General features: G+C 41.3%; 1 protein-coding gene across 1 annotated transcript in view; it reads right to left on the minus strand.

Moving 5' to 3' along the window:
• The window catches only part of LOC145912918 (uncharacterized), a 35,190-nt gene extending 16,287 nt beyond the window's left edge, over positions 1-18,903 (minus strand). Inside the window, exons 1-40 of the mRNA XM_083000365.1 lie at positions 18,563-18,903; positions 18,216-18,417; positions 17,959-18,134; positions 17,707-17,808; positions 17,311-17,492; positions 17,086-17,216; positions 16,752-16,939; positions 16,396-16,571; positions 15,860-16,079; positions 15,621-15,746; positions 15,427-15,535; positions 15,309-15,358; positions 15,006-15,183; positions 14,644-14,756; positions 14,308-14,463; positions 12,963-13,142; positions 12,401-12,616; positions 11,670-11,801; positions 11,425-11,539; positions 11,214-11,254; positions 7,949-8,095; positions 7,495-7,621; positions 6,887-7,151; positions 6,448-6,657; positions 5,675-5,908; positions 5,377-5,533; positions 5,063-5,198; positions 4,845-4,930; positions 4,522-4,748; positions 4,076-4,267; positions 3,635-3,812; positions 3,188-3,412; positions 2,777-2,967; positions 2,639-2,719; positions 2,195-2,375; positions 1,723-1,947; positions 1,327-1,517; positions 1,138-1,218; positions 563-743; positions 12-236 (exon numbers count right to left, since the gene is read on the minus strand). Coding sequence (XP_082856491.1) covers positions 12-236; positions 563-743; positions 1,138-1,218; positions 1,327-1,517; positions 1,723-1,947; positions 2,195-2,375; positions 2,639-2,719; positions 2,777-2,967; positions 3,188-3,412; positions 3,635-3,812; positions 4,076-4,267; positions 4,522-4,748; positions 4,845-4,930; positions 5,063-5,198; positions 5,377-5,533; positions 5,675-5,908; positions 6,448-6,657; positions 6,887-7,151; positions 7,495-7,621; positions 7,949-8,095; positions 11,214-11,254; positions 11,425-11,539; positions 11,670-11,801; positions 12,401-12,616; positions 12,963-13,142; positions 14,308-14,463; positions 14,644-14,756; positions 15,006-15,183; positions 15,309-15,358; positions 15,427-15,535; positions 15,621-15,746; positions 15,860-16,079; positions 16,396-16,571; positions 16,752-16,939; positions 17,086-17,216; positions 17,311-17,492; positions 17,707-17,808; positions 17,959-18,134; positions 18,216-18,417; positions 18,563-18,839 — 6,610 coding nt within the window. The 5' untranslated portion in view covers positions 18,840-18,903. The remainder of the gene's footprint in view (positions 1-11; positions 237-562; positions 744-1,137; positions 1,219-1,326; positions 1,518-1,722; positions 1,948-2,194; positions 2,376-2,638; positions 2,720-2,776; positions 2,968-3,187; positions 3,413-3,634; positions 3,813-4,075; positions 4,268-4,521; positions 4,749-4,844; positions 4,931-5,062; positions 5,199-5,376; positions 5,534-5,674; positions 5,909-6,447; positions 6,658-6,886; positions 7,152-7,494; positions 7,622-7,948; positions 8,096-11,213; positions 11,255-11,424; positions 11,540-11,669; positions 11,802-12,400; positions 12,617-12,962; positions 13,143-14,307; positions 14,464-14,643; positions 14,757-15,005; positions 15,184-15,308; positions 15,359-15,426; positions 15,536-15,620; positions 15,747-15,859; positions 16,080-16,395; positions 16,572-16,751; positions 16,940-17,085; positions 17,217-17,310; positions 17,493-17,706; positions 17,809-17,958; positions 18,135-18,215; positions 18,418-18,562) is intronic.
• Positions 18,904-22,079: the final 3,176 nt, after the last annotated feature.

The raw sequence follows: 22,079 nt of genomic DNA on the forward strand, positions 1-22,079 counted from the left end.
AACTCTCTTACCGCACTCGCTCATTGAACAGCCGCATTCATCATAAGTTGTGTTAGTGGAACATCCCTCTGCCAGGCAGCTAGCGTGCTTAACACAGTGTGAAGTATTGTTCGGGCAAACACAAACAGCTTTCTTGCAGGTAAATCCTCCTTCCTTCACCACGGTCACTTTCTTTACCTTCCAGCCTTCGCAAACCAAATTATCTGCCGCCACTGGATCATATTCGGCAGTGCAGTCTGAGAAAGATCACAAAACCCATAAATTTCGTATTAGACGTGACTTAATATTACACAAATCATATAAAATTTTACTTTTTAGTCCTGTAAGAGCTTATTTTTTCTAGTTGATACTAAATTTTTAGAAAAATGGAGTTATCGAACTGTGAGAGTTTTGTTTTTGTATTATCTCAAGTTATCAACAAGCGAAAACACGTGTAACAATTTCCATTGGCGCAAATTTAAAACTACCATAATTTGCTTCTGCAGTCAAAGAGACTGAACGTGAAAATGACTACCAATTGTCATGCTATTTATAAGGGCCTTTGCACGTTTTCAATACTTACTGCAGTTAAGTTTGTCGCAGCAACCATCGTGTGTCGTATCAACGCTAGCCACTTCGTATGCAAAATAGGGACATTGTTCACTTGGACACCAACGTGGAGCCTCAGACACTTCGTAGCAACCCTCGCCATCACTTCCACAGGTGTTGTTGGTACATCCAACCAAACGGCTTTCACCTGGCGGCTGTTTGTCAAAAAATGTGTAAACATTTGAGGTCATTGATTTGAAAGTAAGGAAGCCTTGAGAATTTAAATCATTTCTGTACGGCACGAGCGTAGTGACAAGCGTGAGCTCGTGTGTAACTTGGACTTCGTGTGCAAATTGAAAATATATAAAAATATTCATCTATTGTATATTGAAACCTTGCAAGGAGACAAACTTTTTCCGGGGATAGTGTGTTTTTAATTAAATTTTGTTGTACAGATTACAGATTTTTTGACACAAAACATAATGTGTTTTGCAAAATCTATTTGTAGTGACTGATAATATCCCTCGAAATTTGACGCTTATCATTTGTCTTAGATCAGGAGTGAGTGATGAAACATAGCTATCTTAAAGGCTTTTTAGTAACTCTTACCAGGGTCCCGTTCTGAAACGGACAAGAGATGCACCTGCACTCAAATGTAGGGCAACAATTTCCTGGTTCGGTGAAGTTAATCTGTAGAAGGAGTTAATGAAAATGATAATAATTTTATAGTTGAGAAAGTAATAACATTTCATTGTACTTCATTCGAAAAAATAATATGACTCTAAAACAACCACCCACCTTGTGCTCATGAGCACCACAGATAACGTCGCTTCCGTCGCCACAGGGTACATGTAAACACTCGTATGTGGGACAGCAGGTACCCATGTTGCAAGCATCTATAGATCCGAGTGTCCCCCCTTCTGAAGTCACGTTTCGCGTATGGCATGACTCGCAAGTTCGCGGCGTTGGGCAAGTGGTTGGGTCACAAGCTTAACGTAAACAAACAGAACGCGTGAATGGCCGGGTTAAGCATTTTTGTGGGGCTAAAAGCTGTATTTGTTCCCAGATTAAGAAGACTACTGGAATATATTTATTACATCCTTAGTATATTCAGTTAATTTACTATAGTCAGTTACGTATATTTGAAATTGCCCAAATCTCAACTTTGCGCACAAAACCATGCACTCTACTTACTGCACTCGCTCGTGATTGGACAACCGCAGTCATGTGTGGTAGTCTCGTTGCAGCCATCTATTACACAAGTAACCTCTTCTACGCAGTGAGCATCGGTTGTTGGGCAATTGCAACTGGCCCGCCTGCAGGGTAAGCCTCTCTCCATAACGTCATTCACAACCTTTACTCTCGGCGGAATGCAGGTCAGAGCATCAGCTTTTACTGGATCGTGATCGGAGTTGCATGCTGCAGATTGCATGTCACTACAGTGATTCTAGTGTTACGTATGTTATTTTTGGCGTAATGGATAGTGCGGTTTTAAACTCATTAAACAATCGTTAAAATTTGGGTGGAGCCGTTATTTTCTACCACTTTACGAACCAAACAAGCTCGTATATAGAATATAGAAAAAATAACGCTTCGGGAAGAAAATGTTAGGTAAAAACTAGAGCTAAAAAAGGTTCAATATAGACTTAGCATTTGTATTTTTTACCGCAATTTAACAAATCGCAGCAGCCTTCGTGTGTTGTATTCACGCTCGGTATTTGGTGCGCGAATAGCGGACATTCCTCAACTGGACACCATCTATGGGATGCTGTGGCATTGTAACAGTCTCCGCCATCACTTTCGCACGTGTAGTTCATGCATCCGTCCAAACGACTGCGACCCGGCAGCTGTTAACCGAATTAATTTGAATTTACGACCGTTTTTACCGACGCATATACAAAGAATATCAGCGAAGGTCAAAGGAAAAAAATTGTTTGTAAAATAGTTACTTTTTGCGAGGTCAAGGCAAGTATCACAAAAAGTTTACCACTGCAAAAAGATTCAATAGTAAACAAAAGTGGCAAAACAGCTTAAAACTCTAATGAAAAGATAAACTATTTAAAAGTGACAAGGACCACATATAAGCAAAGGTAAAATAGCAAAAACTCACCAGAAGCCCGCCTTGGAAAAGGCATCCTATGCAGCTACAACTAAAAGTCGGGCAGCAATCTCCTGGCAGCGTATAGTTAACCTAAAGACAACAAAGTTTGCCAGAAGCCGCAAAATGTCTCGAAGTATTGAGACCTACCTTTACTTCGTTGGGTTCACAAACAAGGCTACTTCCGTCGTCACACGGGTCGCGGTTACATTCGTAAGTTGGACAGCACGTTCCGGTCTGACAGGCTTCGGTTGAACCCAGTGTGGCGCCATGTGACGTCACATTGCGCGTGTGGCAGTTACCACATGGTGGCGGCGTTGTACAGGTTCCCGGGTCACATGCTTTGTAAATATTAACAACATGCTTCTTTAAAAAAGCTTGAAAACAAATAAAACCCTGTTTCTTAACGCTCACAATTATATCGTGTAATTTACGTATAATCCATTTACTAAAAGAAAACGGAGTGTTGTTGAGGGTTTGTAGTCATCATATGCAATTGCAGTTACTTTTGTTGGCTGTAGTATATAAATATCACGTCTACCTTGAAAGACTTTCACTTACAACACGTGTGTTCCACGACACAGTCACAAGCATCTGTGCTGAGTTCTGTGCATCCAGGAGCTGAGCAGTTGGTCGGTTCGACGCAGTGGTTTGTATTGTTGGGACAAACACATTCTGCTCTTTCGCACTCCAAGCCGTTCACCACAAGCGGGGTGCGTTGGATCACCATGGGATACGTACATGTGAAGTTAACCAACAGTGCTGGGTCGTACTCCGGTTGGCACTCTGGGTAAATTATGAGAGATGACTTTTATTAATGGTCTGCAGTTTGTTAAATACAGAAATGTACAGGTCTAAAATATGCTTTGATATTCCATTATATATTATACCGTCCTTTAGACCAATGGTTTCGTGAGCAATGAACTTTCTTGCCATCGTAGATTATCCGACAAGAGCCAAGCCGCATTACGTCGATTCTATACAAAAGTGAATGAAAAACAGACTTACCACAGTATGGTTCTGGGCAACACTGGTCGGGTGTGGGGGTATATGCAACTTTCCTTGCAAAATCGGGACATGTTTGATCCAAACATTCATGAGGTGTGCCAGACACGTTGTAACAACCTTGGCCGTCAGCAATGCAAGAGTAGGTCGTACATCCAACAGACCAAATGTCGCCAAGTTCCTAATGATGAAAATAGGGTAGTTCGAATTGGAAAAAAAGCTTACATTTTGTTAAAATGTGACAACGACGTTTAAAAGGTCTTATGGCCCAGAAGTAGCTATACAAAATTTGATGGCAGACTGCTTGTTTGTGCGACAGTTGCCTGTAAGGCGCACGAGACGACCCGCACCGCCTTGCTGTCTTTTCTCAAAATAGAAAAACAACAAAATGTACAGATCACAAACTCTTTGCCTATAAAGCTTACAATTAGACACAGTGCCTACCTTTCGTTCGCCGTTGAAATTGCAGGCATTACACTCGCATTCGTAGACAGGACAGCATTCAACGGTGGTGGTCGTCAATTTTTGGTGCACGTCACACGTTGGTGCAGTCACTGCCGCGCACACAATATCTTCGCATTGGTAACATTCACAACAATCGATATTTAGAGTGAAATTGAGGCAATCATAACTGTCCTGTAAGACATAAATAATTCACTTTTATACACTCACCGTATACAAATCAAAAGCCAATTTCTACCACTTTTTGCTGCGTAGAACGACGTTGCTGTAAATCTGGTATACTTAGTACAAACGTAAGTAGCGCACCATAGAAGCAAACAACATCGGCTAAGGCGCCCGACCCAAGTATAAAACCTGATCGAAATGCTTGTTCAGGATAACCAGGGTTCGAATCCCGATAAGGTAAAAACAAAACAATATCCTCGTACCGTGTTTTTGCATTGAAAGCCATGATCCGATACGTCACATTTAACTTCTTTTGGCAGCTCCTCTTCAAGAAGTGGATGGACGCATTTGATACTGTGGGGAGAGCGTATTCCAGGACAGTTGGCCGCCAGCGTTATTTGGTGAGGTGTTAAATTGTACCCCACATCGACAGGATGTACCACAGATTTGGAACAGTTCTTTCCGCCGTATTTTCCCACAACCTGGCATACTGTGAAGCACGTAGAGTAGTTTTGGTAAAAAAAACAATCGTGTCAACGTAACGTTTTACAGGGTCGTTTGTTTAACCGCAATACAGTGTACTTACTAAAAGATCTCGGGGTGCAGTCCGAGCATTTTTCCGGTTTAACGCATTTCGTTTGCTTTGAATCGAACAAAAGGCCCTCCTCGCAACTAAAACACAAGTTAGTTTTTACGTTGTGTGAGCGATAATATATAGCGACGACGATATATGTAGTTGCTGTGAGGCATAAACTAAAACAAACCGCAAAATATGTGTAGTTGCATAAAAAAACTATTACGCACTGAGGATAGCAGCCTTCAAAATATCCTTCCGGACAGCGGACCTGATCCTTGCAACAAAGTTTGGAGCATGCTGGTGCCTTTGGTTCGTATCTCCACACACATTCATCGCCTGTGTTCTGGACATCGCACATGAGAGCTGCAAATTGAGTATTATACGTAAAATTGTTAAGTATTTCCTAGAACGAGACAAGCTACTTTTGGGTAATGGGCAAGAACATTGTTTAATTGCTTAGGTGGTGACGCATTTCGATTTCACAAACAGTACACGATTTGTGTAAATTCTATGTAAAGAATTGTAAAAACGACATTCTTACGACAGACGGAGGACGATCTCCATTCAACTAATACTCCATGATCGCCACACTCAAACGCATAATCGGCCACAGCACTGCAGAAGCATTCGCAGTCGCCACCAGAGTCACAAGAACAGGTTTCGCGAACACATTTGTCGTAATAGTATTCCGGAGAAACCTGTCAAAATTAAAAATAGTGTGAATATATGAAGAAGAAAACCTGTCCGGGATTCGTGGCCAGGATATCCCGGGTTCGAATCCCGGTGCGGTTAAAAAAAAGAAATTATTATGAACAAGATGAGTGAACAAATCGTTGAACCTTGTTGTGGCATTCCGTGAATTCAGTATAAATGATACTGCATTTGGTTTGTGCCCAAGCCTTTTTCGAGCCGCAGCTTCTGACGACGTCACTCGTCAAGTCAGGACATTCAGTTGAGATTTTCCAGCTGTTGCCAAAGTGTACACTTGAAGGCACTTGCGCCCCACCGCTTTGGGTGAAGTCATTCAGGGAGTTTCCGTCGTGAATTCCGCAGAGTCCGCAGTTTGACGTATACTGAAAGGAAAAAACAGTTGAATAATTGTCCATTGTGCGATAATTTTTCACACAAAGTCATCGAAAATGTAGATTTTTACAAAAATATTGAGATTCAGTCTCACTCGTGCTACAATGTTTAGTTGAACTGGACAGTAAAAAACAATCAAACAGTCTTCTAACAGCGGCACGTACATTTTCGCGTTATTCACTCCATTTTTATTTCAGTTCTCCATTTTCTAGATTTTTATTGCGCAAATAAGCACAGAGTTATGGGCTAAATAAACAAAATTAATTTTTACGCATCTTTGTTTTGGTGGTAGAGATGCATCGGAAAAGCAAATTTCTTATTCGGCCGAAACCGAATATTCGGTGTACATAAAATATTATAACACAGGCGAAATACATGTATGAAAAAATGTTAAACAGACAGACGACTCAGGATTATTTATAATATTTTGTGCTAATCATCTGTTACTCAGTCTCCGTTAGCCATAGAGACACCCGACGATTCAATGAAAAACAAACATTCAGTCGGTGTATATATTAACATAACTCACCTCTTCGCTTTCCATTTCCATATACACGGTTGCTTTTTCGTCCCATATAATCTTAAAGATTATCTGTTCCTTTATCGTAGCCTCCGCGACTCGGTATATACCAAAATTCCTCAATAGAATCATGGTATCTTTGAAAACGGGCATCATCTGCCGTTGTATGATCTTCGTAGGACTGCCAATCTTTCGGACGCTCAACGTAAGTTCCCACATCTGAAATTGCATGTATGTTTCGTCTGAACGTTGGAATATTTATTTAGAAGAAACAGCAATAAAAAATAAAACAGTCTAGTTATCTTGCTCCCAAATAAAAATTTTAAAAAGTTTTTGTAAATTTAATAATGTCCTTGCATAGGTGTACAATATATACTGTATGGATCAATAGAAGGTTGGGCTTCATGGAATTCTGTAAACATAGTTCACATATAAAACTACTACTTACTCCAAAAACAACGTGAACCGTGGTGTCGCACATAGCCTGATTTGAACCTTGACAATCTCGGCTCTTGCTTGTAATGCGATATAAGAAATCTTTCGAAGCGACATCCGAGGAATGACAGCTGTCCGATGCAAGAAGGTATTCGCACGTGCCACGGAAATCGTAGCGTTTGCCGTCGAATGATGTGTAATACATTCCGCCAGCGAGTTTGCACCGGTCATGGCAGGCTGATCTGTTCGTGTTCCACTTACCGTTGATGCCGCAGACCCTGCGCAAAGCAGTTTGTCGTGTCGTGTTGTTTTGGTTTACTCCATATTTTTGTTACTATGTCTTGCGTTGGCAAGATAATGACAGTTGCCAAATGCAAATTGAAATCAACTCAGTACAAGTTGGATGAATTCATTTTCATGTGGCCATTTTAATTGTTGTTGTAATATTTCAAAACGATTTCAAGGAAAACTCGGAATGAACTATTAGGTCATCTGTAGCCATTATGAAGGGTTACTGTGCTGACTCTCCTGGCGCTCAGTACCAAACCAAATAGTATATCACACATTTGCTTATTTTCGTTTAGCATAATGCATTTGATGCAGTATAATATAATAGCTTACATTCTTTCGCATCCGTTGAAAGTAGTATCACCCCTTGTATATTCCTTGCCATCGAATTCACACGGGCAGTCTTCTTTAGCGACACAGATGTCATTGCTGCGATAAAGTCCTTCAGGACAAACACACCCTGCAAAAAATAACAAAGTATTTAAAATCAACCATTTGGCCATTGCAAAAAATGTATTTGTAATTAAGCCGCACCGCGGCGCTGTAGAGCCATACATGGTCAAAACGGAGATGAGTTGGGAAAAATAATGTCAAATGTTAAAATCCTAAACAAAGTTGTCCGTGATCAATGCTCAACCAATAAATTATTGCAATGGCCGTAAAAGAATGCTATTTACAATGCATTTGAAACTTACTAATTTACCCTAAACCTATAGAAGATTTCCGATAAGCACGACCAAATATCACAAAAAAACATGGTAAAAAGGATAAAAATAGATCAAGTTACCTGGTACGCAGGTGCCGAAGTCCGCGCAAAACTCCTCGCTGATAGAGGATCCGCACACTTTCGCACACTCTGCACCTGTGTCTTGACCGTTCGAGCAGTTACGTAGCTCCATTCCAGTCGGGCATGTGAAATCGATTGGGTGGGTATCTTTCCAATACAGAAAAAAAACATTTTTTGTAATATACCGAAACATTTTTGAGAGGAGAGCGCTCGACAAGGTTCATGGGTAAAATATAAAATATCCTATTGTGGACCTTTAATTTCATTTCCCGGACTTTCTAAACATAATCAACCGTGCAAGCGAACTTGAACCTCAATAAAAAGATTTACATGCTTTAAAGCGAACCAAATTTTATATAAATCGGTTGGATGAGAAACCGGTCTAATATAGCGCTGGTGGTAGTGGCCACGTCATTGTACACCATGCCATGAAAAAGCTTTATCTCCAGAAATTGGTTAATATTAGGACATAGTTGATGTTAATTAAAGATTTGCGTTAACAAAAATATTCTATACATTTGGCAAGTTTAATCTGCTAAATGCATTTACCTCGACGCTGCAACACACTTGCTTTAAACATGTTATCAGCTATTTTGTGACCTTTTAATTTACCGGAAACCCCCTCGCTTCGCTGCATAGAGAGACGTCCTTTTAAAATCAAACGGACCACGTTTCCAGTCAAGTATAACAAATGCATTGAGAGGAATTCTTGCTAAGTGGCGCAAGATTAGCTCGAGCGTAAAATAGGGTATTAGTGGGTGAAGAGGCGAAGTTTTTGAAAGCTCTAAAGGTCACCCCGAATCTAACTACACGATAATCCGTCACCATATAAGATTATAGTGGCCATTTTCGTTTGGTTATGTCACCTAGCTGTGTTAGACTCTTTTCCAACGACGGATACAATAATAAAGCTGGGCTTTGAATTTGTTTGAAAATACTGAAGTACTCTGCCAATACGGTTCATTCTTGGCTTATGTGCGATCTGTTGAGGATTATTTCTCAGGTTGTGTATATCTTAGGCATGCAATGGGACCCTATAAAAAATACCCAGGCACGGCTAAGCTACACTTGCATAGTTGGTTGGTTCGCTTAATTACCTCAATGTAGCGAATTACCTCCGAGCTGTTTGTTTTATTACAAGCCATGTGTGCGCATGTAAACGGCCCTAATACGGCCTTAATGTCCGAGGGCTACTGCTAATAGTTAAATAGCTTTAACTTCACGCGGTTTGACCGTTCCGTAAACTTTCACTGGATGTAGTTGCAAGCAGTGTAATCTGGTTGCGGAATTTTCGAAAGCTTTAAGACAAGTAAGAGATCCCTCTCTATAGGGATTTTTGAGGGGCAATAAGGGGGTTGTTTTCGTAAAATACCGACTTGTTTTTCAATAACAGACCCCCGAATTCCATTTCGGCTCCAGCCTGCCCCTCCTCCCCCTCAATTTTTTGCACAAACCATGAAAAGTGACGCAGACCGAACGTGTTGCTTCATATTTTCGCAGGTTTAAAGATGTCAAGTGCCTGTTTAAGAGCCATATTCTGTAGTGGATAACCCAAAAGAAAAAATGCGTAACGTCTGGCAAAAACGGCCAGTGGGGCTTTCCTTGGTCGTAATGAGCTGCCGTGGTCCTTGTAAGTTAACCCCGTGTGACTTTGTTTCATTTCTATGTACTGAAGATTAGGTAGCTGGCTTCTTTGGAATGCATTGTTAAAGAAAACCAGCTATGTCTTTTCTCCTAAAATAAGATTTGGCAAAAATACCCTCTTCCGCTTTTGTTGTGGCGCGTGAGACTGGATTTAGGCAAATCTCTCGTGCGTTTGGCTCATCCAGTTTAAAATTATTGTAATAAAGAATCCCGCGAGAATTATAATTGCTGAATGTAAGTGCGATAAAAGATTCACCCGAGGTATTACATAGAATACCGAAGTTATTTCAAGACAACTGAGCCTTCAGCAAAATTTTTTTGTAGTTGTATAAGCGAGCGAAAAGTATTATCGCATTGACAATTTAGCCATATAAGCCCCAAACACAAACTATCTGATTAACTAGCAAAAAAGCTAACGTCCACAAAAAAATGGGAAGGGGTTAGTACAAGCTTACGAAACCGCTATGCACTAGCACTGGAGTGTGGAAACCACCAAAATCCTTCGCGTCTCGTACCTCATTGCACGGGAGCCGACGTTTGCGTGCGAAGGACGACTCGGTCCTGGAGATCCCCACAGCCTATCTTTAGGGTCGATAGCAAATACCTAAATAACCACGCAGGCTGCGCCCCGAACGCAACTTGAATTAATATCAACGGAACTTGCGGAGGAAATTTGGTAGTTCTGGTAACGCACCGCGTGAAAACAATAGGCAATGACGCAAAACCAACGTGGCAAATAAAGTAACGGCCATTTTTGTTATTTGGTTCTCATGTGACACGTATTGGATATTTGGAAAATTTGGGGGGGCGGTTCAAATCTTTACGACGTCAGATATGCTGATTGATCGAAGTTGGCGAAAACATCTCGCTGCCAACTCGGGAAAACATATTTTTGGGAATTTTCGCACCTGAGTCACCTTAAAAAAACCGCAATAACAATGGAATAACTAATTTAGATTTCCGAAACGTGAAAAATAGTGTTGTTTTTCAAATATGTTGGCAAGGTTGTTTTCGTGGAGAAAATTTGCTGACTTCACAAATTTTATTCGCGGGATTTTTTTCCTCAATATTTAGGTTGCATCGTTTCGTGGATAGATTGGAAATATATATATTGTTTTGGATTTTATTGTCTTCGTTCTCAAACGCAAACAACTGCAAAAATCACCTAAGCGAGCGCTATAAAACATGTCTAATATAAAACTTGTTCGCAATTACCCACGAATTTGTATAAAAATTTGCGATGAGATTTTTTTTCTATTTTTTTGTGTTATTAATTGCTGTTTTATAAAGGAGCAATTGTTCTAATTTACGCATTTAAGGCGATTACACCGCCTATAATACAAATGCACGGATTATGTTCCAGGAAACTCCGATCAACTTGGAATTTAACGGGTGGTCGCCCTTTACCAATGAAACAGCTAAACACAACGATTTCTATTTTAACGCCAGGAAGTCAGCTCTGGCCCACTTTTCGCTGCTCTGCAAGCCAGTTATTTATCTTGGTGAAGAGCAAACACAGCATGTTTTCAAAGTGCGCAATCATTTTCCGTGACAGGAACGCCCAAGTTGGGGTTTAGAGAAAAAGTCAGTTGTTAAACATGGGTTTTGCAACACGACTTACCTCCCTTGTTCCTGCATGTGTTCACTCCCCCAGAGCAGGTGCTGCAGTCAAACAAAGGTTTTGGATTAATTTCAGAGGTTTCGTGCAAGACAATTACTTTACTACACGCATGTGTTCCACAAAATAATTTTCTATCTTGGCTTAATAATTTCTGAAAGTTTTACCACTTCTTTGTATTGTATGACCTCACAATATATATCACACAACTCACCAAACTTTGCCACCTTCAAGGTGTGACACGTGGCCGGCAGGTAACCAATCGTTATCGACGTAACACGGACAAAGGGAAAGTTCAACACATTCCCCGTCCTTGCCAAGGTAGAGGCCTAAAATCATTACCAAAATTTGTCAGTGCTAAATGTATGACGTCATGCATTGGTTGTCTATGTCGTAAAAACAATCAACACGAACAAAGATTTTTACAAATAAGTTGCTGAAATTTATTATGTCACGCACCGTCATCGCATGTGCAACCTTCCACTAGGTGCACACTGGAGCAGGTTTCTGATTCCGATCTGGACCGACAAGTTCTACCGCATAAGGTGGTGCTCGCTTTGTAACTCTGTCCTGCGACGGGACACTCTTTGTCTGCAATGAAACGTTCGTGAAACGTTTGTCATAAGATATCCAAATGTCGCGTCTAAAAAGCACGTGTAGAAACGTGCATGGAAACCATATTTACGTTTAACACACCGTCGCGAGCGCTCGAACAAGGGCCACTTTGTTTAGTCGCTCGCGTAGGCAGAACATTTTACGCACCCAACGCATAAAAGACTACCTTCATGCTTAAAATGACTACAAAAGGCATCAAGAGATTTATCAATGTCAAAGCCAACATTGTAAAACGGTAGTGGAGAATATTTAAATATCAAGCAATCACTATGGGCTTGTCGATTGACGACGTGTTTTTATTGCACCATTGGATGTTCATTTTCAGTGGTGTATTGAGAGCCCATGGTGGATTTGTTATCGTTGAGATTTCCGCTTGTTATCATACTTCAACTTAATGCTCTCGACAAAACTATCTTAATATTTTCGTAAGAACACTGTGCGTAGGGATTTGAACAGTCACGTTACACGTTGTGGATACAGGGCGACAGGCCTATAACACCGCGTATTCAGTAACAGCGTTCTACTGCTAAATTCATATGCTGGTCTTGTCATATTCAACAAAACACAATACTCACAGCAAAAATCCGTAGATCTCCAATTTACCACAATCCCTTCCTTTAGGCATTCCCGTGCGTAGAGGGAAATGGAATCGCACATACACTCGCTTGCCTCGTCGCATGCACAGGTGTCCTGCTCACAAATCTTGAGGTAAGGTTCGTATGGAATCACGTCCCGGCACATTTCGAACAGGTCGCCCGTCAATATCGCACACTTCGCCTTTGCGTCCTCGGCTGAAAAATGTCTGGTTGGTTTATGATAATCAACAAATACCAAAGGTCCCAAAAGGTGACGTCAATTCACCGCTACTTTGTGGTGATCACAAACGAGCTAATTTGAATCAAACAAATTCCTATTACTTCCAGGTCGCATAACAAGGGCAATATGGCAACAACTGCTACCAGTTGTTTAGAACAACAGTAATTTAACATTGAGCATCTCGGAACAAGGGACCTCTCGAATTGAGACTTCAGTATACGTACAATACAAAATGATTCGCTGTGAGTAGACAGATAGACAGGTATGTTTAAATGCCAACCGCTGAACCCACATGCCAACCGCTGAACCAACACGACCTACCTAGTTGAGAGAAGAGCGTGCAGGCGTCGTAGGGAGTGGAAGACGGCACCACATCCGGACAATCGTGGTACAGCTTCCAAGAGTTTGCAAAAACGGTCGGGGTACTTTCCAGGCCGTTGCGAGTCGTAAAGTCATCGTTGGTGATGTGGTTGTAAGTGCCAACGAGCCCGCACATCATGCCTGCAAAGGATGCATAGTCACGTACCAAGTCACTTGTTTTCCTCAAAGAGGCCCAGGGAGTTTACAGAAAGGGGGACACGCTCACTGACAAAGCGCGACGCGCTGTCGGCGACGAAAGACCTCGTCGGTGACGGATGCATTAGAAAAGCTCGAGGAGAGAATTGTTGTGGATATGGCTGTTTTGCACTGAATAGGGGCTTTATTGTGGGCCCAACTCAGCGAAACAAAGGAATTTGCGCTCACGTAAACGAAGGACCTTTGGAAAGTTTCGCTGGTGGTTGTTTATCTGCTTCGCGATCAATAGAAGTCCCCAAACAAATGGATTTGGTCCGTTATGATGCAATATTCGTGTGGTGTTATGCTCAGAACATCACGTATACGATCTGGTTCGAAATACCCAGTAAACACATTCTATTTTACTGAATTGGTGGAAACTAAAGCCATAAAACGTCCAAAGTTGAGTCGAACAAAAACCTCAGCATTGGATTGATATTAGGCGCAGACCGCAATGTCACGAGAAAGTTTTCAGCTATACAAGACATCACAGCCGTCTCATACTGCAACAATAGCAGCCACGAAACCCAATGCCTTTTTACGTCAGAATATGAAAATTTCCCCTGGTTAAATCGGTTTTAAAGCATTCCGCTTGAAAAGACCCCACTGTTTGTTCCAAAACCAAACTTCTATAGAAACAGTCAAAAACCATTGCCGAGGAGTCACTCCTGGGACGTATATGTCGTCGCAGTTTTTTAACGGCATACTGTATAGGGTTTTGTGTGGTTGGTTTATTGTTATCGCAACAGTTGAAGAATTGTGGCAACACAGCGCAAAATAATAGAAACGGTTTGCTGTGTTTTGACATCCTGCGTAGCACACTTGTGACCTTAAAGCAAAAGTTAAAAAGAAAACGTAACGCAATGTTAAGCAATGCGTATATTTGTCGCAATGAGCGTAATTTGTTGAACTTTAAAGATAGTCACTATAAATTTGTTGCTGTTCAGTCTTCTAAATACAAAACTAATATGACGCATGTTACAAAAGAGTGCATGGCGGACCGACATCCTTCCCTAATATTTGTCCCCATACCCCAGACGATTCGTGTCTTAGCTACCCACTGGCATTAACTCGAGCCGATTGTTCATGGAGATTAGACATAAACTCGCACCTGAGTAGGCGCCCGGCAGCTTGAGGTGAAGCGAGCCCCGCCCGTCCCACAGAACTTTCACTTCTGCTTTTTCAACCTCGCTCGGGCTCCTGTTCACATTTGTAGTGAGTGTGGCCTCGATGTATTTGGACGATAGGCGTTGTACCGATATCCCACCTGCGATACAAGAAAACAAGATTCCATAAAGTTGAACTACACTCAGCATTGCACAATTCGACATGTTTCGGGTGCCCTGCATATGTGGTTAGGTGTCCGGACTAGCAGACCCGAAGCGCCAGTTCCGCGAATAAGCAATTAAGGAATGCGAAGTATTCGTTTTTTTGTTTTCCGTCTTACCGCTCTTTGTGGGAAGCGTCGCCCGAAAGTGATTTTGAATCAAAACCTCCCCGTCCTGGTCGAGAGTTACTAACGTCGAAATCCCAGCGTGTTTGTGTGATATGTGGACTTGCCTGATACAAAACAATGGTTTACCACACGTAAAAAACACCAAAATCAGTTCAAATAAAACACTAAATGGCAAATATATAGCTAAACTCCAGTGCATGTTTTAAACAAATTCTTTGGGTCAAATCTACAAGCGCTGATGGTGTGTTACTTTTATTTTACATTGAAATATAATTTGACCGCGATGCAATATACAAAAGCATAGTGGAAGCTTTTTGGTTTGCCCGGACGAAGTGTGAAAAGCTTTTCATTACCTAACGCACGAGAACATGGAGTTTGCTCCGCAGTGTTCAACGTTGATTATAACTGAGAATTGAGGTTCAGACGATCCACAGTCTTGGGCAAACAGGTATTTGCACGAGGACGCGGGAAAATCGAACCAACTTCCATCCAGAGTTCGGTAATGCCCAAATCCGCTCGCAATTGCTTCACCTGTGCAAATAAACACAATTCGTTTCCTGCACATTACCGGACGGCTGTCATTACCACCGCGAGGAAAATATAATGCAGAGTTATCATTTTAATGCATTAAGTACACGGCCAAGACAGGTAAGCACCTTCACAGTTGGGAAAATGCTCATATTCCCACATTCCATTCTGGCATGTCCTAAACAAAACGTCGAAAGATTATTTCCTGGGGCTATGGTATTCAAAAATGATCGACATATCACTTACATTTCGGTGCAGGGTTTTCGTATCTTTTGCCCAGGTAAAAATCGGTGATTCAAATACGAGCAAGGGCAACTTTCCCTTGCTATACATCTCGTTCCGTCCCAGAAAGAATCTGCAATGCAAAGTTGACACTGTGCAGTAAGCAGTATTTTACTCTTATTAGAGTAACTTAATAAACTAGTGTAGCAAAATATTACCTTCAGGACAATGGCAACCATCACTGCACTTTCCTCCAAGTAGGCAATAATCTCCGAAGTTATCGCAAGAGGACGGACAGGAACTAACACATTCTTGATATACCTTGCCACCGTCGCATGAACGCCCTAAAAAATTTTGCGAGGCGAGTTTAACCAAACAGCAAACCACTTTCATCAGCACCAAGCATTACATGCTAATTAAAAGAGTTAAGTTCCCAGATTTACAAAGAATAGCTCACCACATGAGGATTCTGTTCTCCAAGATCCAACCGTCTGCCCAAATGCAGAACAGTCCCGCGCGTATTTAGATACCACCGAGCAGTGGCAGTTGGCCCGCTGATGATAGTTACATTGACATAGGTCATGTACACACTGATGGTAGTAGTAGTCGGGGTCTATGCGAAGCCAGCATGAGGCAAATGCTGCAGTGTACACCACATTACATATAGAAGCCTCTTCCTGAAAAATCAAAACGTATTACCTGTGAACATAGGCTTAACCTTTGTTTTCCTAAATAAGAGGCAGTTTATAGTAAAGCAGTTACGTCCGCAAAGTAAGTAATTTTTTACCAGAGCAGTAGCCATAAATTGCAGATTTAAATTTAAAAACTGGTGACTTATTAGCACAGTTTAAATTTTATTTTATTATTCCTGCAGGAGCGTCAGTTCTTTTGGTCGTAAAACCGGTGAAAATTACATAATATTTGACTAAGAAAAGCATGTATGAATGGTGGGCAATTTGTCACGCAGAGAAGAACGTAAAATGAAAACCTTACTGGTGTCACGTGGTTGAAGCAAGTTGGATCGATTGTGATCGGAGTCGTGCAGATTTCGTCAAGATCGTTACGGACGAATTCCATCAACGCAAACTGCATTGTTTTCTCCCACGTAGAACTCGAAAATTCTTCGCGATTTGCAGTAGGTATGAGGCTTTTGAAGATTGTTTCTTGGTCTGGAAATAATTATCAGCCTGTCAACCTACATGTTTCAATGGTATCTAGACGCATGAAAATTGAAAATTTAGCGGTTTATCAGGTAAAACTTCCATTATATATGGTTTACTTGACAAGGTAAACCTTGTGTGTTATCACCAGCGTTTTGCCACTCTTGTTTAGGATATAACCGTACACACCTGACCCGAGGGTGAGATTAAGATTCCCACAAACACCCTCCAACTGTCCTTGGACGCTGTCGTCTGGCGTAAAGAAGATTGAGAAATGCTCCTTGTCAATCACAAGTTCGTGGTCGTCGAATGTCACAAATATGTGATGGTCGGTTTCTTTGATCATGTAGTGATTGTACCATGTTGGGAGTTCAAGGCTAAAATAATGCGAAGAAAAACAAAATTTTGAAAATGTAATCTGTAGCATGAAACGGCGCGATTTCAGAAAAAAACAGCTTTATTGAAGTCATTTTTAGAGAATAATTAGATTCAAAAAGTAGTTTAAAACAACACATATTCTTACATTCCCCCGTTGGCAATTACTTTCGCTGATTTATCGATTGTAAGTTTATCGCCCATTCCTTCGCTCAATGTCAAGCTTTCGACACAAGAGGTCGCCGTTTCCCGACAGTCCTTGCTCATTCGAACCAAAATCTGTAAAGGCACAGAAAGAGTAATACAATACACCTTGACTTGTGCAAATTTAACAAAAAACAAAATAACACGCATTGAGGTATAAGCGACTTACTTCAAATGCTCCGCTGGATATCATTTCGATTGTTTTCGAGAAGACGTACTGACAGGTGCCAAAAATTTCGAAGTCCTGTCCATCGAACAGATGTATGTGGCCAAGGCCAAAAATTGCGCAAGTTCCTCTTCGCCTTGAGTCTTGACCGGGCGGAAAATGCTCCAGTGATTTAGTATGAGCACCTAAAGTTTGCAATGTAAGTTTGTGTGTAAGGTACAAATTATGTTTACTGTGTGCACATCAAATGAACTTAAAATTAAGTAAAATTTTACTTTCCGTCAATGAAAATTCTTTGGCTGCCGGATAGTGTGCGTGTTTCGTAATATTTTGCCACTGAAAACCTGTATAGCATTGACAGTGCACTGAAATCCATACCCTTATCACGGTTACACTTACTGTATGAACATCGGTATCCCGAATACCCGTGCGGGCATTCACAAATGTTGCGTCCGTTGCACGATCCTCCATTATAGCAAAAGCTGTCTCCGTCACAGTTCGCTACAAAAGCACAGTTCCGTCACAATTTTTTTTAAAATTACAGTGCTTAATTACAGGCTATATTAAAAATGTTTTATTTAATATGTATTACATTTGTGTTACATAGAAAACTATTTCATATGCGTCGAACAACAGATTAAACACACTTACGGCGTGCTTTAAATTGATATTCGATTTGGAACCCTCTTCCTGCGATTAGAAAGTCAGTTTTAAAGTTAAGGGTGCTCGTCCGACCCGCAGATTTCAAAATGTCGCTACGCCGTAAGTCCATTCCGCACAACTTTGCTCTCAATATTCTCACCCCAGATATGGACAAATGGTCGTCACTGCGGTAAAATAAATAAGTTTTAAATTGAAAACCTTTGCTTTGTCTTATACTAAATATAAACTTTATGCTGTATTCTTACTCGCAATCCTCAGAATCTTGAACTTCGAAATCCAGAACGCGATACTCAATGTAGTATCCATCAGGAGCAGTGATCGTCCACGTGCAATTAAGGGTTCCTTTGTAGTTTTCAGGATAACCGGGTGAGGTGATGATCCCGCTCGAGTTGGTCAGATGTCCGCCGCATTGTTCTCCACTTTCTTCACTTTTAGACCGCGCTACACCTTTTCACATAAAAAAACGTGATTGCAGCGCAACGGGAAATTTTATACAAAGCTTTACCGTCATGTCAATACTTTCGTGTGTCATTTTGCCAACCACCAAGGCTCCGTTACGATAAAAGGTATCAACTATTACCACTATACTCACCACATGGATCACACGCTTCTGTCTGATATGAATCATCTACTACGGAATTGCAGAAAGAGTTTAAGCAATGTCTGTATCTTTCACGGGTTCCTTCCCCACATGTGGTGCCACTGCAAGGCGACCAGTCGGACCACTGTGACCATTCATCAGGATTATCAGAACCCAATATAGCAGAAAAGTCAAAATTTCTTAGGCCAGCTTTGCGATCAAAGCCCTGTGCGCTTGTTTTTCCAAATACAAGCAAAAGCACAGCGCTCGACAAAAAGACTCGCCACATTGTATAGCGGCAATAGTTCGTTAAGACTTATGATAACAACACTGGTGTGCACTGCAAGCTCAGCCCCAGTACAACAATGCTGATGAACTTGCGCATCGAGCTTATATAAGGACGAAGTTTACAATGGGGCGATGAGGGTAGCCCTTTTTTGCAGGTGCCATCGTGGGCCCACGGACTTTCCCCGCACACTTTCGGCGCGTCTCGGCAAATATTTGAGCCGCTTCATTTGCAACGGAACGTTTGTCCCGTTTGGAGATGGGGGGAACGGTTGTTTCCTGAACATTGCCTCATAGCGATGGGGACAACGCCGTAAGGGGTTAAATTTCGCCACTAACACGAATATGTCGACACCGAAACCTGGTCTCGTAAACTATGGGGTCAGATCGGAAAACACCGCGGATGTTTGTGAAAGATTAGACTCAGTGAGAAACGAATCTATTTCCATGTATACCGGTTCTGTTTTAATAAATGTGGTAACTAATATTGGAAAAACCCGGATTCGCGGTTAAATCATGCGCGACATGCGAAAGACTTTATGATATCGTCCGAAAATGCCTGGTATTTCGAGAACTTTTGAAACTCTATTACGTCGGTACTTCTATCAAAACTTCGGTGTTCTTGTTTTACGCTTGTTTGTGTGAATTTACAAACAGATTACGAATGGGAAACTGTGTTTTATTCGCCGGTGCTTTCCAACCTGTCTAACCGTGCGAAAATGAAAATGTTTTCTGCGGACGCCGAACATGGTGCGGATGACAGTTGCGTGACAAACAATTGTTTTTGTTCAGGAATTTCTCCTTCGTGTCTCGCTGATCAATACCAAAGGCGACATAAACCTTTGGGGACAAACGTTTCGGTGCTGTGCTGGAACATGCGACCTCCATAGACCCTCGTCATGATTTTTAAGTTACTTTGAAGTTGAAATTTCCTTTTGTAAAATTGCAGCAGATGGTAAATGGGTTGAAATAACATCTGTGGTAATGTTTTTTTCGTAACTATAATATATTTTACTTTCTGGTGTTATTTACCTGTCTGTTGGCATCCATGTGCATACTGGGGGTCGAAAATTCAAATCTAACCGGTTTAATTCGTTTGTCCGGTTGTGCGGATAAAACTTTCGAGCAATAAAAATGTGCGAACCGTCTTCGAACATGCTCAAAGCATTGTTATACGCGTATGTCATAACCTGCGCGAAACCGAAAGCGAAAAATATAGGATCGTCTTGTGGATGACGTAATAGGTTCGGGCGTGCCAAAAATCATGCGGGGATGGCGCAATGTTTCATCTTTTTGCATTTTTTTACTTTTATTGAGTACGTAGACCAAGCGTTCTCTCATGGTGAAAATCACATTTTTATCTACACTTGGTCACCTGCCGTGACGACATTACACATTTAACGGTGAATTTGCTTTCGTTTGTGTAAATTTTACTAAATTTCGTGAGCAGTTTGCTCCGCTATGTGAATTTCATATTCTATAGGCCAATGGCAAAATTATGCTGTTTGTAAAGTGACGTTAATGTGCACACTGTCTGTGACAGAGATGTCAAACTCATGAAATGCCTTTCCTTCTCATGTAGATTTTATGCGCCCATACAACTTCGCATGTAATGATACGATCATTTTTTTGTGATTGATGTGCAAGCAGAACCGCGGCCTTGAGTCCTAATGTAATGGTATGACAGTATAATATGATTGTGCAACATTTTCACACATCCAGCCTATGGTACAATACACTTACAGGTTACCTATCATGCTCACAATACAAGATATAACCATTATACAAGTGTCCAAGGTAGCCGATGGATTACTCCGGGTACACTATCATGTTTCAGACAAGTCTGGTGGTAGTCCGGTATCTCGTGCTGTGTGACGGTTTCTGTCTCGATTGGAATGTATGAGTAAAGTCAAATTGTCTTATTATACGACACAAGAAGCTCAATAAAATTTGTATCAACGACACCCCAACGTCAAGCAGCATATTGACGTTGAGGGTTTGCGGGTTCCAGTCTGGCGAGCCAAGCGAAGAGAAAGAAAGATACAAGAAGCCTGAAAGAGTTTGCACTCCACAAGTGAAAAAGCGCAACAACGAGAAGATTCTAATCTTTTATCGGCGACAATGCCTACTACGCTTGCACCAGCCGCGGGGAGCAAAAACGCGAAGTGTCCGTTATATTGGCAAACTGCTGTCTTAGCCCAGTAAACTAGTTAAACAGGTTAAAACGTGGATCAGAAATGCACCCGATAAATGAAAGCAACTTAGTTACAAATGGAATCACAATAAAAAAGTAATAACTTCCACTTGTGAGATGCGTATACAAGCCTAAGACGTTGACGAATAATAACCGATTTATTGTAAACATATACGTTTTACATTTAAACTATGCAAACTTACTTGAGAACTTTGGTAATTCTTTCTACTGCGTTGGCTTGTGTCGAAGCATTGTTGAATCAAGATCGCCAAAATCATTAAATACAACTGATACCAAAGCAAATACAAGGCAATTACCGCCAAGAAACGACTTGCAAAAAATTTGCGGCGCCGATTTCAACACCAACTCGCGCTTAAAATTGACGTCAAAATTCCGTCACGCATGGATAGTCGCGACGCAGTCCTGTAATCCCAGCAAGACCGCGAAAGGGCAGAAACCTTTAAAAAACAGTGTGGATTTGCATTTGGACAATTAGGAGTTTCGCTGTGCACGAAGGGAGTTTCGAATAACTTGCTTCGTGTTTACCTGCAAGTAATTAAAGGGGTTTTTGTGTTCATGTCGATTCGCCGCATAACGTGTAGACCCGAAAACAATTCTTTAGTTGTCTGCTCGAGAAAAAAAAATGAAAATGGTTTTTGACTCGGCCAATTTCTAAATTTGTGTGGGTTTCAGGTGCAGGAATATTGCGGACCCAGTTGCTTCAGACTGTGAAACCCACCCATAATTTTGTAGTTTAATTTTTCGCCGACTTTCGAGCTAAGCAGACCTGGCCGATCGTCAGGAAACCACTCGTGTGTTTGTGATAATTGGCCAAGAATTTATAATATTCATTCCTATGCCATGTTCTGGTTTGTTGCACATTTTTAGGGAGATTTGTGTTTGAATCTATTCAATACAGCCACCAGACGGGGTTACGTAACCGGGTTACGTATTTGACGCCCACTAATAGCTATTGGAGAAAATGTTGGTTAAATGTCATTAACTCCAATGCGTAGGTTGCCTTGCGCCATTAGGCTTGTGGACGCTGTT

The sequence above is a fragment of the Ascidia mentula genome, chromosome 9 (genome assembly GCF_947561715.1).
Source record: "Ascidia mentula chromosome 9, kaAscMent1.1, whole genome shotgun sequence".
In the NCBI taxonomy this organism is placed as follows: Eukaryota; Metazoa; Chordata; class Ascidiacea; order Phlebobranchia; family Ascidiidae; genus Ascidia; species Ascidia mentula.